This window comes from Salmo trutta, chromosome 37 (genome assembly GCF_901001165.1).
Source record: "Salmo trutta chromosome 37, fSalTru1.1, whole genome shotgun sequence".
NCBI classification, from domain to species: Eukaryota; Metazoa; Chordata; class Actinopteri; order Salmoniformes; family Salmonidae; genus Salmo; species Salmo trutta.
Genome location: NC_042993.1, coordinates 2,078,301 through 2,097,230, shown reverse-complemented (window position 1 = coordinate 2,097,230; position 18,930 = coordinate 2,078,301). Strand labels below are relative to the sequence as shown.

General features: G+C 42.1%; 1 protein-coding gene across 2 annotated transcripts; it reads left to right on the top strand.

The window, feature by feature from the left end:
* Positions 1-171: 171 nt before the first annotated feature.
* Positions 172-10,876, top strand: LOC115176576 (28S ribosomal protein S29, mitochondrial). Of its 2 annotated transcripts, none has more exons than XM_029736645.1 (13): positions 172-335; positions 555-596; positions 3,667-3,780; positions 3,869-3,970; positions 4,066-4,174; positions 6,049-6,141; positions 6,236-6,366; positions 8,577-8,657; positions 9,225-9,386; positions 9,616-9,675; positions 9,790-9,879; positions 10,124-10,241; positions 10,338-10,876. In XM_029736645.1, the coding sequence occupies exons 2-13, from the start codon at positions 558-560 to the stop codon at positions 10,421-10,423; spliced, it is 1,185 nt and encodes a 394-aa protein (XP_029592505.1). In that variant the 5' UTR covers positions 172-335; positions 555-557; the 3' UTR covers positions 10,424-10,876. The 2 variants fall into 2 exon arrangements, with proteins under 2 accessions (XP_029592505.1, XP_029592504.1); XM_029736644.1 differs by having other exon boundaries at positions 479-596.
* The last annotated feature ends 8,054 nt before the right edge of the window (positions 10,877-18,930 follow it).

The following is an 18,930-nucleotide window of genomic DNA, read 5'->3' as shown; positions in this document are numbered from 1 at the left end:
CTCACCACCCACCATTCAGCTATCCAACTGTAGACTCTATTTATTTTGTATATATATATATATATATATATATATTTAAATCAGACTGGTTCTAAATAAGACCACCGAGCTCTAAAAAAACTGTGGATGACATCTGGATTTGCGGAAACGATGCGCATATTTCAGCTCTCTACGTAACATCCTTCGTCTACAAACCAAAATGGCGGCTGCCACAGATTTAGCACCGTGACAGTTCGACCGAAATTGTGCAACTCTTCAGTGTTTTCAAAATAGACCTGAACCGTCTAAAACTTCATGACCGTCCCTGTTTGGATTTTAATTTTATGAATTAATTGGTAAATTGTTGTTGTGTACCTACAGTTGTTGTAGTCTTGCTGCAGTGCACTGTAAAACAAGGATGCATGTTACAGTGTCTTGCTAGCAGATATTAAGCTGAGATTACATTGCTAGTCCTAAAAACATAGTCATTATTTTACAGTGAAGGTCGCCCCTGCAATAGTACAGATGGCACCAGTGTAACCTGACCTGGCTTTATGTACTTATTCATGTTCCAGACCATGGCCCTTCGCAGACTATCCTTCAGATTACGACAAACGGTGAGTCCATGGTGCAAGATCCCATGACATTCATAGCTTTATTTATTTTATTTAACTAGGCAAGTCAGTTAAGAACAAATTCTTATTTACAATGACGGCCTACCAAAAGGCAAAAAGGCCTCCTGCGGGGACGGGAGCTGGGATTTAAAAAAAGAAATATATAGGACAAAACACACGTCACGACGAGAGACAACACCACACTACACAGAGAGAGACCAAAGAAAACAACATAGCAAGGCAGCAACACATGACAACACAGCATCGTAGCAACATAACATGGTAGCAGCACAAAACATGGTACAAACATTTTTGGGCACAGACAACAGCACAATTTGGCAAGAAGGTAGAGACAACAATACATCACACAAAGCAGCCACAACTGTCGGTAAGTGTCTATGATTGAGTATTAGAATGAAGAGAGCTTGAGGCTTGCACTAATACTATAGTCCCTTATACCTAATTATGTGCTATCTCAACTCTCATTTCCATTACACATAAGTGTTTAGTTAAGAGCCCCAACGCTCGGTCTGAACATTAACATGCATCGCTTCCTTATCTTTCATATCAGCGAGAAACAATTTAAAAAAAATATACAGTACCAGTCAAAAGTTTGGACACACTTACTCATTCCAGGGTTTTTCTTTATTTTTACTATTTTCGAAATTGTAGAATAATAGTGAAGACATCAAAACAATGAAAAGCTCAAAGCTCTGCACACTTGCCATTCTCTCAACCAGCTTCATGACATAGTCACCTGGAATGCATTTCAATTGAGAGGTGTACCTTGGTAAACGTTTATTTGTGGAATTTCTTTCCTTAATGCATTTGAGCCAATCAGTTGTGTTGTGACAAGGCAGGAGTGGTATACTGAAGATAACCCTATTTGGTAAAAGACCATGTTGAATTGCTGCAAAGAAGCCACTACTAAAGGACACCAATAAGAAGAAGAGACTTGATTGGGCCAAGAAACACAAGCAATGGACATTAGACTGGTAGAAATCTGTCCTTTTGGTCTGATGAATCCAAATTTGAGATGTTTGGTTCCATCCGCCATGTCTTTGTGAGATGCAGAGTAGGCCCACCTCACCGCTGCCCACACCGGCCCACCTCAGCCACGCTCAAGGTCCTAAACGATATCATAACTGCCATCCATAAGAGACAATACTGTGCAGCTGTATTCATCGACCTGGCCAAGGCTTTCGACTCTGTCAATCACCACATTCTTATCGGCAGACTCAACAGCCTTGGTTTCTCAAACGACTGCCTCGCCTGGTTCACCAACTACTTTTCAGGTAGAGTTCAGTGTGTCAAATCGGAGGGCCTGTTGTCTGGACCTCTGGCAGTCTCTATGGGGGTGCCACAGGGTTCAATTCTCGGGCCGACTCTTTTCTCTGTATACATCAATGATGTCGCTCTTGCTGCTGGTGATTCTCTGATCTACCTCTACGCAGACGACACCATTTTGTATACTTCTGGCCCTTCTTTGGACACTGTTAACTAACCTCCAGACGAGCTTCAATGCCGTACAACTCTCCTTCCGTGGCCTCCAACTGCTCTTAAATGCAAGTAAAACTAAATGCATGTTTCTTCAACCGATCGCTGCCCACACCGGCCCGCCCGTCCATCATCACTACTTTGGACGGTTCTGACTTAGAATATGTGGACAACTACACATACCTAGGTGTCTGGTTAGACTGTAAACTCTCCTTCCAGACTCACATTAAGCATCTCCAATCCAAAATTAAATCTAGAATCGGCTTCCTATTTCGCAACAAAGCATCCTTCACTCATGCTGCCAAACATACCCTAGTAAAACTGACTATCCTGCCGATCCTTGACTTCGGCAATGTCATTTACAAATTAGCCTCCAACACTTTACTCAGCAAATTGGATGCAGTCTATCACAGTGCCATCCGTTTTGTCACCAAAGCCCCATATACTACCCACCACTGCGACTTGTATGCTCTTGTTGGCTGGCCCTCGCCTCATATTCGTCATCAAACCCACTGGCTCCAAGGTCATCTATAAGTCTTTGCTAGGTAAAGCTCCGCCTTATCTCAGCTCACTGGTCACCATAGCAGCACCCACCCGTAGCACGCGCTCCAGCAGGTATATGTCAATGGTCACCCCCAAAGCTAATTCCTCCTTTGGCCACCTTTCCTTCCAGTTTTCTGCTGCCAATGACTGGAACAAACTGCAAAAATCACTGAAGCTGGAGACCCATATCTCCCTCACTATCTTTAAGCACCAGCTATCAGAGCAGATCACTGCACCTGTACATAGCCCATCTGTAAATAGCCCATCCAACTACCTCATCCCCCATACTGTTATTTATTTTACTCCTTTGCACCCCAGTATGTCTACTTGCACACTCATTTTCTGCACATCTCACTCCAGTGTTTAATTGCTATATTGTAATTATTTCGCCACTATAGCCTATTTATTGCCTTACCTCCCTTATCCTACCTCATTTGCACACACTGTATATATACTCTTTTCTATTGTATTATTGACTGCATGTTTGTTTATTCCATGTTTATTCCAATTAAGGTGCCACCATCCTCCTGTGGTGTACAGTATGTGTGTATTTTGCATTTGTTAAATTATTTTGATGTGATATAAAAGTAAAGGGCCTTATTTTTCTAGTATCGCATTTGAGAATCGATTGGCGTTTAGAAGTTTTGGCTGCCAGAGCCAGTCTACCTCTGAAAATAACATAAGGTCCTTGGACCTTAAGGAGTAACGGCGACGTTAGGCTCCTTAAGAGTACATCTTGAGCTAGTGCTAGCTATGAATATTTATGAACATTTAAGATGCGTTGGGATGTCAGTTTCCATGTGATCAATGCATTTAAAAAGTCAGTACGATACAAATACAGTACATGTCTTTCTGGAGATGTGCTGGTACTAATAGAAATGTGTTTTGTGCCTCACCACTGTTCTGTAGTTCATTCTAACGGTCCTAAATTCTAGAACACTGCTGTGCTTAGGCGTACACGTTTTGGACTATGATAGACGCTCAACACCTCCACCTGCATCTTACCTGTGGAATGTGATGATGTCACGGACAGGTTGCGCAGGTGCGGCCGCTCCATGGCAGTTGGTGTGGCCAGCAGCTGGAGGCGGTTGGCATGGAGACGAGACCGGAGACATTTTCCATCTTCAGAACACAGGAGAACGACCCGGTAGGTGGAAGAATCAATCACACTTTATTCTGTAGCATGTGGTAATAAGTGTGGAGGGTACTGATGTTTCATCTCCCTCTGTCCCCAGGCCTGTCAGTCAGAACAGCACCTAGGGCAGTACTACACTGTGCCCCCCTCCCACTTCCACACTGTCTTCCCCCACGGCCTGCCGCCACGATACCAACAACAGGTATTGTGTGTGTGTGTGTGTGTGTGTGTGTGTGTGTGTGTGTGTGTGTGTATATATATATTACAGTATGACTGACGGTCTGTACCCGTGTCCAGGTGAAGACGTTTAACGAGGGTTGTGTGATGGTGAGGCAGCCAGCTCTGGAGCTGATATCTCACCTGAAGAGAGCCGACTACAGCAAGCCCACCATACGCTACCTACTCTGTATCCTACCCTTCCTAATACACCTGATCACACCTCAATATACCTTTACACATTTAATATACAGTCGTGGCCAAAAGTTTTGAGAATGACACAGATATTAATTTCCACAAAGTTTGCTGCTTTAGTGTCTTTAGATATTTTTGTCAGATGTTACTATGGAATACTGAAGTATAATTACAAGCATTTCATAAGTGTCAAAGGCTTTTATTGACAATTACATGAAGTTGATGCAAAGAGTCAACCCTTCTTTTTCAAGACCTCTGCAATCTGCCCTGGCATGCTGTCAATTAACTTCTGGGCCACATCCTGACAGATGGCAGCCCATTCTTGCATAATCAATGCTTGGAGTTTGTCAGAATTTGTGGGGTTTTGTTTGTCCACCTCCCTCTTGAGGATTGACCACAAGTTCTCAATGGGATTAAGGTCTGGGGAGTTTCCTGGCCATGGACCCAAAATGTCAATGTTTTGTTCCCCGAGCCACTTAGTTATCACTTTTGCCTTATGGCAAGGTGCTTCATCATGCTGGAAAAGGCATTGTTCGTCACAAAACGGTTCCTGGATGTTTGGGAGAAGTTGCCCTCTGAGGATGTGTTAGTACCATTCTTTATTCATGGCTGTGTTCTTAGGCAAAATTGTGAGTGAGCCCACTCCCTTGGCTGAGAAGCAACCCCACACATGAATGGTCTCAGGATGCTTTACTGTTGGCATGACACAGGTCTGATGGTAGCGCTCACCTTGTCTTTTCCGGACAAGCTTTTTTTCCGGATGCAATCGGAAAGGGGATTCATCAGAGAAAATGACTTTACCCCAGTCCTCAGCAGTCCAATCCCAGTACCTTTTGCAGAATATCAGTCTGTCCATTATGTTTTTTTCTGGAGAGAAGTGGCTTCTTTGCTGCCCTTCTTGACACCAGGCCATCCTCCAAAAGTCTTTGCCTCACTGTGCGTGCAGATGCACTCACACCTGCCTGCTGCAATTCCTGAGCAAGCTCTGTACTGGTGGTGCCCCGATCCCACAGCTGAATCAACTTTAGGAGACGGTCCTGGCGCTTGCTTGACTTTCTTGGGCGCCCAGAAGCCTTCTTCACAACAATTGAACCGCTCTCCTTGAAATTCTTGATGATCCGATAAATGGTTGGTTTAGGTGCAATCTTACTGGCAGCAATATCCTTGCCTGTGAAGTCCTTTTTGTGCAGCTCAGTTGGTAGAGCATGGTGTTTGTAACGCCAGGGTTGTGGGTTCGATTCCCACGGGGGGCCAGCACAGGAAAAAAATAAAATAAAATGTATGAAATTGTATGAAATGTATGCATTCACTACTGTAAGTCGCTCTGGTTAAGAGCGTCTGCTAAATGACTAAAATATTAAAAAAATATATATATAAAAAATATGACGGCACGTGTTTTCTTGCAGGTAAGCATGGTTGACAGAAGAACAATGATTCCAAGCATCACCCTCCTTTTGAAGCTTCCAGTCTTCTATTTGAACTCAATCAGCATGACTGAGTGATCTCCAGCCTTGTCCTTGTCAACACTCACACCTGTGTTAACGAGAGAATCACTGACATGATGTCAGCTGGTCCTTTTGTGGCCGGGCTGAAATGCAGTGGAAATGTTTTTTTGGGGATTGCGTTCATTTCCATGGTAAAGAGGGATTTTGCAATTAATTGCAATTCATCTGATCACTCTTCATAACATTCTGGAGTATGTGCAAATTGCCATCATACAAACTGAGGCAGCAAACTTTGTGGAAATGAATATTTGTGTCATTCTCAAAACTTTTGGCCACGACTGTACACACAGTCATCCCCATACCGCTCTATGACCAGTATTGTCTACCTGTATTGTGTTGGTGTTGACCTTGACTGGTTGTGTAGATGGTGTGAAGGGCAGTGGGAAGACCATGTCTCTCTGTCATACTGTCCACTACTGCTCCACACAGGGATGGCTAGTACTACACATACCAGATGGTAACACACACACACCCCAACATGGCATACACACACACACACAAAATAATGATGATGATGATAATAATGATTGTGATAATAATCTCCTCTATAGCCCACCTATGGGTGAAGAACTGTAAGGAACTGTTGCCCTCCTCCTACCACACTTCCCGCTTCGACCAGCCAATACAGGCCTCCAACTGGCTACGCAACTTCAGAACCACCAATGAACACTTCCTCTCCAAGGTAGCTCCTCCTCCTCAGATAGATAGTGGGCGCCAGGTACAGTGCCAGTCAAAAGTTTGGGCACACAGAGTGTGCAAAGCTGTCATCAAGGCAAAGGGTGGCTATTTTGATTACTGTAATTTCCGGACTATTAAGCGCACCTGAATATAAGCCGCACCCACCGAGTAATTTTTTTTAAAATTATTTTGAACATAAATAAGCCGCACATGTCTATAAGCCGCAGGTGCCTACCGGTACATTGAAACAAATTAACTTTACACAGGCTTTAACGAAACACGGCTTGTAACAAAAATAAATAGGCTTTAACGAAACACGGCTTGTAACAAAAAATAAAAAATTAGCAGTAAGCTTTAGTTGTCTTTTTGCACTGAGTCAATTCCTCACGCTGCTGTCTCCAACGTCTTATCATCGACTCATTAAGACCAAGCTCCCGTGCAGCAGCTCTATTTCCTTTTCCAACAGCCAGATCAATTGCCTTCAACTTGAAAGCTGCATCATATGCATTTCTCCGTGTCTTTTCCATGATGAAGGTGACAAAATGACTACCGTAATCAGAATGATGGGAAGTTTGAGAGCGCTCGATTTCATCTAAACAGTAAACAAAAAAGTTGTTTGACCTTAACCCGTTCAACAATTTCATTGGTCAAATGAAAGCTTCATGCCGGCAAAAAACTGAGCACGTCACAGAATGTGTTTTTTTTGGAAATTGAAAGCGGGAAAAATCCATATATTAGCCGCGTCATTGTTTAAGCCGCGAGGTTCAAAGCCTGGGAAAAAAGTTGCGGCTTATAGTCCGGAATTTACGGTAATCAAAAACTTTTTGGGTTACTACATGATTCCATATGTTATTACATAGTTTTGATGTCTTCACTATTATTCTACAATGTGGAAAATAGTAATAAAAAAAAAATAAGTAGGTGTGTCCAAACTTTTGTCTGGCACTGTACGTGTTGCCTGTAGGAACAAATCTAGGATCAGTTTACCATCCCCTAATCCTAACATTAGAAGTAAGATACAGTGCCTTTAGAAAGTATTCACACACCTTGATGGTTTCCAGATTTTGTTGTTACAAAGCAGGATTAAAATTGATTTAATTGTTGTTTTTTGTCAACCATCTACACAAGTTTTCAAAGTGGAATAAACATTTAATTTTTTTAATTCATGGAAAATAAAACTGTAATATTTTGATTTGAGTTAATACATGTCAATCACCTTTAGCAGCAATTACAGCTGTGAGTCTTTCTGGGTAAGTCTCTGAGAGCTTTGCACACCTGGATTGTACAATATTTGCCTATTATTATTTTTTTATTTTTTATTGTGAAGTTGGTTGTTGATCATCGCTAGACAGCCATTTTCATCTATTGCCATAGATTTTCAAGCTGATTGTAAGTCAACACTAACTAGGCCACTCAGGAAAATTCAATGTCATCTTGGTAAGCAATTCCAGTGTATATTTGGCTTTGTTTGTTTCCCAGTGTCTGTTTCTTTTTATCCTAAAAAACTCCAGAGGTGTTGCCGATGACAAGCATACCCATAACATCATGCAGCCACCACCATTCTTGAAAATATGACATGATACTCAGTGATGTGTTTGTTGTGTTGGATTTACCCCAAACATAACGCTTTGTATTCAGGACAAAAAGTTAATTTCATGCCACAATTTTTTCAGTATTACTTTAGTGCCTTATTGCAAACAGGATGGCTTCCTTCTTTTTACTCTATCAATTATGTTAGTATTGTGAAATAACTACAATGTTGATCCATCCTCCATTATCTCCTATCACAGCCTTTAAACTCAAACTTTTTAAAATCACATTTCGCCTCATGGTGAAATCTCTGAGCGGTTCCTGCCTCTCCGGAAACTACGTTAGGATTGCCGCCTGTATCGTTGTGGCGAAGTCGGTTTAATTTTACACTTTGGATGGTGCATCTATAATAGCTCCACCATACTCAAAGGGATATTCAATGTCTGTTTTATTTGTATTTTTACCCAACTATCAATAGGTGTCCTTTGTGAACCATAGGAAAAGCTCCCTGGCCTTTGGTTGAATCTGTGCTTGAAATTCATTGTTTGACTTAGGAACCATATTGATAATTGTGTGTGTGGGGTACAGAGATGTCATTTTAAATACTATTGCACACAGTTGTTAAGCATATTTTTACTCCTTGAGGCATCCTGTATTTGTGACTGTCTCCCCTTGTTGTTTTAGATCAAGTTGAGGCAGCGGTACGTGTGGACTAAGAGAGAGAGCACTGAGGAGGGACGGCCATTAGGGGAGCTGGTGGACATGGTGAGTCCAGTGTCAACGTGCCCTTTATTAAGGCGTCAGCATCCTTCAGTTTGGCCCAACTTGGCTAGGCAAACCGAACGAGTGTGCTCGCATGCTCCCTTGAAAGACCTTCACTTAAAAAATGAGAAAGCGTTAATAGTGCTGTTTGTCCATTTTTGAGGTGCCGTAGTCAGAATTAATCTAAAATAACTTAATCTGTTATGAAGTTTTTGCCAAGGAGATCTTAGTCGTGCAATTTTATATCTAACTAAGATGTATGGTGCAGTATTTTTCAATGAAAAAATGTGCATGAAAACAAGTAATCTCTTGTTGACTGACAACAAAGACTTTATTGCAGAATCCCTACTGTTGACCAATCACCAACGAAGGGGCGTAGACTTCAGCTACCGACTTCGGCTTGCCTCCAGAAACAAATGAACACAAACATCACAATGTCGTCGTAATATATGCAAACTGTTCCGACCTGTTTTGTCTGGGCTCCAGTTCTGAAACATAACTGGTTCAGTGCACTTCTCTTGAGAATCTCATACCACGTATCATTGTTAAACTGTGTTTTTTTCACCCCAGGGAGTGTCTCGTGTGAAGAGCAGCAGTGATGTGGTGGGGGCAGTTCTAAAGGAGCTGAGGCTACAGGCTGGGGGGACAGAGGGGGGCTTCAGGCTGGCTGTGGCTGTTGATGGAGTCAACGGTCTCTGGGGAAGGACCACACTCAAGGAGGATAAGAGCCCTGTACTTATACACCTATACATTCATTCACCTCTCACTGTGGATCTATAAAAAATACATGTTGATTTATATTGCTTCCATTTTTGTATCTTTGTAATTTCTGTGTAAAGGTTGCTTACTTGACTGACCTGTCTCTTTCTCTCCCTTCCATTTCATCCTCTTTTCCTGTCACTTTTCCCTTCTCTCTCTACTTTTTCTGTGTGTCTCTCTCCTCTCTTCTCCTGTCTGTCAGGTGGCTCCAGAGGAGTTGACGTTGGTTCATAACTTGAGGAAGATGATCAACAATGACTGGGTGAGAACTGCATAGAGTTGTTATCCTCTATGTCTAATAGACACTAGAAAATTACATGATTGTTATTTACACCACCACTCCTATCTCTCTCTCTCCCTCTCTCTCTCTCCTCAGTGTGGAGGGGCGGTCATCGCCACTCTGTCTCAGACAGGGTCTCTCTACACTCCAAGCTCTGCCTACCTGCCCCAGGAGCTGCTGGGAGAGGTCAGGGGTTATGATTACATCCTGGTTAATGTTGTTGTATGTCCAGTCCAAAAACTACCTCTAAGCCTTGGTGTCTATTGATCTGGGCTAGCAAGGGCTAAGGGGAGGATCTAGACGTTTTTGGACAAGACCCTTCTGACGTGTTTACATGCATCATGTTTCATGTTATTGTATGACCAGTCAAATAGAAACAGAAGTTCACCTATAAAAACTTCTATCCTCATCCTCTGTGTTCCTCCTACAGGAGGGCTTTGACAGCATGGACCCGTTTGTCCCAGTACCAGTCTCCCTCTACAGTGAGAAGGAGTTTGAGAGCTGTTACCTCTACTACCTGGACCGCCACTGGCTACAACACCCACACAGTAAGAGATAATCACTTTCACCACTGGCACTGTTTGTGATGGTTTAGATTATGACATGTTGAACTGATTTCTGGGAGATTTCTCTCTCTCCATCAGGTCAGACAGAGGAAGGGAAGAAAGAACTGATCTTCCTCAGCAACAGAAACCCTTCTGTACTGGAGAGACTGTGTGCATTCCTGTAACGTCACACATGGACCCACACCCTCCCACTCACACACATCTATAATCATGGACAAACCATAGAGATAGATAGAGGACTCATCTTTATATCTGTGCCTTTACAGCATCTGTGACAGCATGGGCAGCCCAATTGAGGCTACAACCCATAGGAATCCCCACTCAGTTGACTACTTTGACTACTTTAAAATGGCGGAAGCATGGTGGAAGCCCTCGATGGTGCTGCTCACGCACTATCAAGGCCACTAGCGGCTTCTATCATTCTCTATGGGACGAACACCAATACAGACTCACGCATAACTGCAACGTTATAATCCATGTATATGTGTGTATCCCTCCATAAATTATTCTGGTGTGATGCATGATAGTGTATGTCTTTTTCATAATAAAAATGTACATGAAAAACAGATCTCATGTTCTCTTATATGAGCCAATAAAGCTATTCTCTCCATAATAAAGTTAGTAGTGATGTTTGTCTTTTGAATATAGAGAGTATCTGACACAATGCGCAGAATTACAACACAAACCACTACTTTAAAAGTCAATCCATTTTTATTTTACCAAATCAAAGGGTTAAAAAGCCTCAAGGCTTTTGAATCCACATTTTAGTGGTATAGACGGGTATGATAAAGTGAAGATGTTACTCTGCCTCATTGCTAGTGTCCTCACGAGAGCACCAGACCACATTTCTGGGACTGTAGAGCACCTGTGCACCCTTGTCAGTGAGGTTGAGTTGACCGCTTTGTGCATTGTTGGGTGGCCTGTGGGATGGCCCTGTGTGGTGTAGATCAGGGTTTCCCAAACTCAGTCCTGGGGCCCCCCTGGGTGCATGTTTAGTTTTGTCCTGGCACTACACAACTGACTCAGCAGGACTGAGTTTGGGAAACCCTGGTGTAGATGACCAGGTTCCCATCCTGTTGGAGGATGAGCTCATGAGCATCTGTGTTCAGTTTGATTCCCAGAGAACCTGACTCCAACTATAGAGCACAAAGTTGCCATTGGCCTGCAAATATAAAATGAATTGGCGTAAAAGGATGCCTCTGTACTGCTGTGTGCATTCCCTTGATCCACTTATAAATTATTATTTTTAAGTAAAAGGGATAATTAAGTTAGAGGGTGATAACATTTCCTAAATTAGCATAGTGTACGCCAAAACCCACTGGTGTACGTCAGCAAAATATACAGTGCCAAAAGAAAGTCTACACCCCCTTGAACTTTTTTCACATTTTGCTAAGAACGGGTTACATTCGTTATTTTCCTACAGATCTACACAACCTAATCCACATTTTAAAAGTGAAAATGTTCCAATAAATAAATGTCATAATTTGATAGGTAACCCCCCCCCCCCCACCCCAGGGTAGTACTTGGTGGAAGCACCTTTGGCAGCCATTACATAACTCTTAGGGTAACACAGTATATCCATTGATTTTGTCAAAATTAGTCAGGCTTAGTGCATTGTTGGTTGGGGATTATTGATGAGAAGTTATATTTAAACCTTGTCACCTCTTGGCAATCTATTCTGGTGTGTCTTTGGAATTAAAATGTGTGCAATTGTCTAGCTGAAAAATAAAACTATCCCAGGGTCAGGTTTTCTGAAGACTAACTTTTTAGCTGGGCTTTGTTCCTTTCATATTTATTTTGATCCTGACAAACTCCCCAATCCCTGCCAATGACAAGCATACCCATAACATGATGCTGCCACCACAATACTTGAAAATAGAAAAGGGTTTCACTCTGTGTTGTATTGGATTTGACCCAACCCTGTAGGTTTTTCATTTAGGCCAAAAAGTGAATTTATTTGCTGTGCTGTCTTGCAGTATTACTTAACCGACAAATTCATCCCGTGGGCCGCCAGTTGGGGAACCCTGCTGTAGGCTATGTTTTGGATCTCCGTTCATCTTTGGTTTACTGCGTTTATTTACTGTTAATATAACTAGCCTAAATATAGATTGTGTCATGCCTTTATTCATCTGATTGTTTGTTTACTACTCCTACTAGTTGGTACCACTGTTTCTTTTGTTCGCAGTTTTCGGTATTCTAAGCCAAAACTGCTATTCAGTATTTTTGTTTGCATGCATGAATAACTAGGCTACAACTTTCAGCATTTAGTTTGCATTATTTTTGGTAAAACAGCTGTGTGTACGACTGCATTCACATAGGCTGTTTGTAATAGGTGAATTGCCCTATCGATCTTTTAGGTAATATTCATTACCAAAACAGCCTAGCTGTAGGGCAGTGGTTCTTAACCTTGTTGGAGGTACTGACCCCCACCAGTTTCATATGTGCATTCACCGAACCCTTCTTAATTGGAAAAATGGCTCTCTTCACCTTGAATTCAGCGAGCGTTGTGTTCTTGTATTGTCCATCTCCATGCAGCTTAAGGAAGTGTTCTCTTAGTTTTGCCGGTGCTAGACTAGAATTGCTCAACTTGGCATTGCAAATCATGCAGTTAGGACGCTGACTCTCATCACGTTCCGTTATACATGTGAATCCATATTGTACATATTCGTCCGACCACTTTCTTTTTTTGCTCGACATAGTTAGTATGAAGGGATTAAAATATTAATAAAGAAATCACACGACGTACCATCACGACAGTCACAATTCGACTACTGAGCGCGCCAAATTCCCTGCAGCACAGATAGGCCAAGCGATGTTGCGTGATCACCTGCAGCCAATGATGGCCAAGCGGGGCGTGTCATCACGAATCATATGAGTCGGGTGTGTGTCTTGACCTCGGCCGAACCCCTGAGACTGACTCACCGAACCCCTGGGGTTCGATCGAACCCAGGTTAAGAACCACTGCTGTAGGGCATCCATTGTGCTAATACAGCGCATCACAGATTTCAAAAGCATTTCAATGATCTCGGAGTCTCGGCATTTGAACTTTATGTGTATTGTGGTATAGCGTGATTATACAGTATAATCAGAATTCAATATAATTCCAATGCAAAACCCCCCCAAATGTTTTGTCCCATTGCCGATTTCAACTGCCCCCCTTAGTCACTTTATCCTGGCGCCGGGTCAGATAATATCTTAAGCAAAATAATGTGTTTTTAAGTTTTAGTTTGAACATTCTGAAAGTTCTGTGGCAGGGATTTCAGTTAAGAATGTTGAATACTGCAATCCGCCATTAAAATGAATGGGGATACAACAAGCTTTATAGTTTATAAAGTATGAATGGTAGCAAAAAGCTGTGTTGACATTATCTATGTTGAGTCATTCTGCACATTTGAATGTTGGGTTGGTCTTTAGCTGAAACGGATCAAGAGCAGTGGCAAATCCCACATTTCCCTTTGAAGTCGATGGCGATTTTAAGCAAATTTCAAATGATTTTAGTTCAGAAATCACAAATAGTATCAACAGTCTTTTGACAGGCAATATAAGTTGGGTCAGTATGTACATGTAAACGGTTAAAAACAGTGGCAAATCCAAATAAATCTAATCAAATTGTATTTGTCACATGCTTCGTAAACAACAGGTGTAGATTAACAGTGAAAGGCTTATTTATGGGCCCTTCCCAACAACGCAGAGAGAAAAAAAGAGAACTAATAGAAAAAAACAAGTAATTAGAGAGGAGCAGTAAAATAACAAGGAATAAATACACAATGAGTAATGATAACTTGGCTATATACACGGGAGAACCAGTACCGAGTCAATGTGCAGGGGTACGAGGTAATTGAGGTAGATATGTACATATAGGTAGGGATAAAGTGACTAGGCAACAGGATAGATAATAAACAGCAACAGCAGCATATGTAATGAGTTAGTGCAGATAGTTCGGATAGCTATTGTTAACTATTTTACTTTTTTAATTTTTATTTATTTATTTATTTTTTATTAAGGGCTGGATCAGCTTAACATTGCGGAAAGATTGATGCTTCCATCAATGTAATTGTCTGCATCATTTCCAATCCCCCATATATATATTTTTGTAAATATATATATCCATATTTTTGAACCTATATACATTTTACACACCCTGTATGTTTTACATTGGTTATCTTGTTATTAGTCCCACCCTTCAGATCCATTCAACCCCTCCCATCTATCTCTCAACACCATCCATTTTGTATTTCTATTTGCCATATATTTTTCAACTGTGCTGTGATGCTTGAAAAAAGTACTGAACCTTTCTATTTTCATAGCTTCTACAGATTGTAAATTAAAAATAAACATTTTTGCTAAAATAATTATTATATTATTGATTGATTGACTATCGCTTTTCAAATCACCCAGTATTGCTATCTGCAGCGTTAGTTCTAGGCAAATGTTGCAATTCTTCAGCCATTCCTGGACCTGTGACCAAAAACGAGCTACATATGGACAATACCAAAATAAATGATCTAATGACTGCCTCCTCACAGCAAAATCTGCAGAGCTGGGAAGATTGTATCCCCAATATATATAACATTCTATTGGTTGCAAGAATTTTATATAGTAATTTAAATAGAAAAATTCAAAGATTTGAATCAGGCGTTGTTTTGCGTATCAATTCATAAACCATGTGCCATGGAATGGGTACATCGAAAATCTCTTCCCAGCTATTTTGCAATTTATATGGCACAGCTGTCAGTTTTTTGGTCCTTAAATGAAATTGGTATATGTTTTTATTCATCACACTTTTATTTAACCATTTATAGTCTTTAATACAGGGCCGACATACAAGTTCCTTACTTTTTCCCCTTCTACTTGCCTCTTCCATTTTTGTGGTAATGCTGCAATTAGTTGGTTGTAATTTTGGGTAGAGCAGACATTTCCATATGTCTGTGTTAGCTGCATGTGTGACATAACTCCACCAGTCCTATTTATGATATCATTCACAAAAATTATACCTTTTTAAAAATTTCTTAGAAAAATACGGTTTTTTATCAATTAGTATATTTGAGTTTAACCACAATATTTGTTGTATTATTTGTTCTGTCTTTTCAGGTGGATAAAACTGAAATTGCAACCAACTTTCTAAGGCTTGATATTTTGGAGATTATTTCCTTTTCAAACAGGGATAAAGGGATAAAGTGACTAGGCAACAGGATAGATAATAAACAGCATCAGCAGCATATGTAATGAGTCAAAAGAGTTAGTGCAAAAAGGGTAAATGCAGATAGTTTGGATAGCTATTGTTAACTATTTAGCAGTCTTATGGCTTGGGGGTAGAAGCTGTTCAGGGTCCTGTTTGTTCCAGACTTGGTGCATCGGTACCACTTGCCATGCGGTAGCAGCGAGAACAGTCTATGACTTGGGTGGCTGGAGTCTTAGACAATTTTTAGGGCCTTCCTCTGACACGGCCTGGTATAGAGGTCATGGATGGCGGGGACCTCGGCCCTAGTGATGTACTGGGTCGTATGCCAAGCAGATGCCATACCAAGCGGTGATGCAGCCAGTCAAGATGCTCTCAGTGGTGCAGCTGTATAACTTTTTGAGGATCTGAGGGCCCATGCTGAATATTTTCAGCCTCCTGAGGCGGAAGAGGCATTGTCGTGCCCTCTTCACGACGGTGTTGGTGTGTGTGGGCCATGATAATTCCTTAGTGATGTGGACACCGAGGAACTTGAAGCTCACAATTTCCTCCACTACAGCCCCATCGATGTAGATGGGGGTATGCTCAGCCCTCTGTTTCCTGTAATTCACGATCAGCTCATTTGTCTTGCTGATGTCGAGGGAGAGGTTGTTGTCCCCGGCACCACACTGCCAGGTCTCTGACCTCCTCCCTGTAGGCTGTCTCATCGTTGTCGGTGATCAGGCTTACTACCATCGTGTCGTCGGCAAACTTAATGATGGTGTTGTGCTCGGCCACGCAGTCTTGGGTGAACAGGAAGTACAGGAGGGGACTAAACACGCATCCCTGAGGGACCCCTGTATTGAGGGTCAGAGTGGCGGATGTGTTGTTGCCTACCCTCACCACCTGGGGGCGGCCCGGTCCTTACCTTAATGATGAGCTTGGAGGGCACTGTGGTGTTGAATGCTGAGCTCTAGTCAACGAACAGCATTCTCACATAGGTGTTCTTTTTGTCCAGATGGTAAATGGCAGTGAGAGAGGTGAAATGGCAGAGAGAGAGAGCACTGAGGAGGGACGGCCACTAGGGGAGCTAGTGGACATGAAGCGTTCAGTGTCAACTTGCCCTATATTAGTCTGGGCTCCAGTTCTACCAGATGATTGGTTCAGTGCACGTCTCTTATAAGAACACAATACCATGTATCACAGTTTAAACGCATTGTGAGCAGTAGTGCTGAAGGAGATGAGGCTACAGGCTGTGGGGACAGAGAGGGCTGACGGGGGCTTCAGGCTGGCTTTGGCTGTAGATGGAGTCAATGGTCTCTAGGGGAGGACCTTGCTCGAGGAGGACCAGAGCCCTGTACTAATATATTCTAAATAGTCAGTCACTGTGATGCTGATTTATTGCTTCCATTTTGGTGTCTTTGTAATTTCTGTGTAAGAATTGAGTACCTCACTGACCTCTCTCTCTTTCTCTCTCTTTCTCCTGTCTGTCAAGTGGCTCCAGAGGAGTTGACGTTGGTTCATAACTTGAGGAAGATGATCAACAATGACTGGGTGAGAACTGCATGGAGTGGTTATCCTTTATGTCTAATGGAGAGCTCAGGGAAAATGATTACCTCTTGTTCAAATCAATTATTGGTCACATACACATATTTAGCAGATGTTATGGTGGGTGTAGTGAAATGTGTGTGTTCCTAGCTTCCTTACAACAATACACACAAATCTAAAATGTCGGAGTGGCATTGACTAAAATACAGTAGAATAGAAAACAGTATAGACATATGAAATGAGTAAAGCAGTATGTAAACATTATTAATGTGACTAGGGCAGCAGACTCTAAGGTGCAGGATTGAGTAAACGGGTGGTATCCGGCTAGTGATGGCTATTTAACAGTCTGATGGCCTTGAGATAGAAGCTAGAGAAAGATAGTCTCTTTCTCTCCCTCCATTTCATCCTCTTTTTCTCTGTAACTTTGCTCTCGGTCTGTCTGTCCATGACGTCCGTCCGTCCGTCCCTCCCTCCCTCCCTCCGTCCCTCCGTCCGTCCGTCCCTCCCAGAGGAGTTGACGTTGGTTTATAACTTGAGGAAGATGACTTACAGTTGAAGTCGGAAGTTTACATACAGGTTGGAGTCATTAAAACTCATTTATCAACCACTCGACAAGTCTTGGCAAGTCGGTTAGGACATCAACTTTGTGCATGACACAAGTAATTTTTCCAACAATTGTTTACAGACAGATTATTTCACTTATAATTCACTGTATCACAATTCCAGTGGGTAAGAAGTTTACATACATTAAGTTGACTGTGACTATAAACAGCTTGGAAAATTCCAGAAAATCATGTCATGGCTCTAGAAGCTTCTGGATGCGGATGTATTTCAAGGCCTACCTTCAAATTCAGTGCCTCTTTGCTTGACATCATGGGGCATCATAGGACAATCAAAAGAAATCCTCAAAGACCTCAGGAAAAAAATTGTAGACCTCCACAAGTCTGGTTCATCCTTGGGAACAATTTCCAAATGCCTGAAGGTACCACGTTCATCTGTACAAACAATAATATGCAAGTATAAACACCATGAGACCACGCAGCCGCCATACCGCTCAGGAAGGAGACGTCTTGTGTCTCGTAGAGATGAACGTACTTTGGTGCCAAAAGTGCAAATCAATCCCAGAACAACAGCAAAGGACGTTGTGAAGATGCTGGAGGAAACAGGTACAAAAGTATGTCCAGAGTAAAACGAGTCCTATAACGACATAACCTGAAAGGCCGCTCAGCAAGGATGAAGCCACTGCTCCAAAACCACCATAAAAAAGCCAGACTACGGTTTGCAACTGCACATGGGGACAAAGATCGTACTTTTTGGAGAAATGTCCTCTGGTCTGATGAAACAAAAATAGAACTGTTTGGCCATAATGACCATCGTTATGCTTGGAGGAAAAAGGGGGAGGCTTGCAAGCCCAAGAACTCCATCCCAACCGTGAAGTATGGGGGTCGTAGCATCATGTTGTGGGGGTGCTTTGCTGCAGGAGGGACTGGTGCACTTCACAAAATAGATGCCATCACGAGGAAGGAAAATTATGTGGATATATTGAAGCAACATCTCAAGACAGCAGTCAGGAATTTAAAGCTTGGTCGCAAATGGGTCTTCCAAATGAACAATGACCCCAAGCATACTTCCAAAGTTGTGGCAAAATGGCTTAAGGGCAACAAAGTCAGGGTATTGGAGTGGCCATCACAAAGCCCTGACCTCAATCCTATAGAAAATATGTTGGCAGAACTGAAAAAGTGTTTGCGAGCAAGGAGGCCTACAAACCTGACTCAGTTACACCAGCTCTGTCAGGAGGAATGGGCAAAAATTAATCCAACTTATTGTGGGAAGCAAGGGGAAGGCTACCCGTAACATTTGTTACTAGGATTAAATGTCAGGGATTGTGAAGAACGGAGTTTAAATGTATTTGGCAAAGGTGTATGCAAACTTCTGACTTCAACTGTATGTCTAATGCGAAGTCAG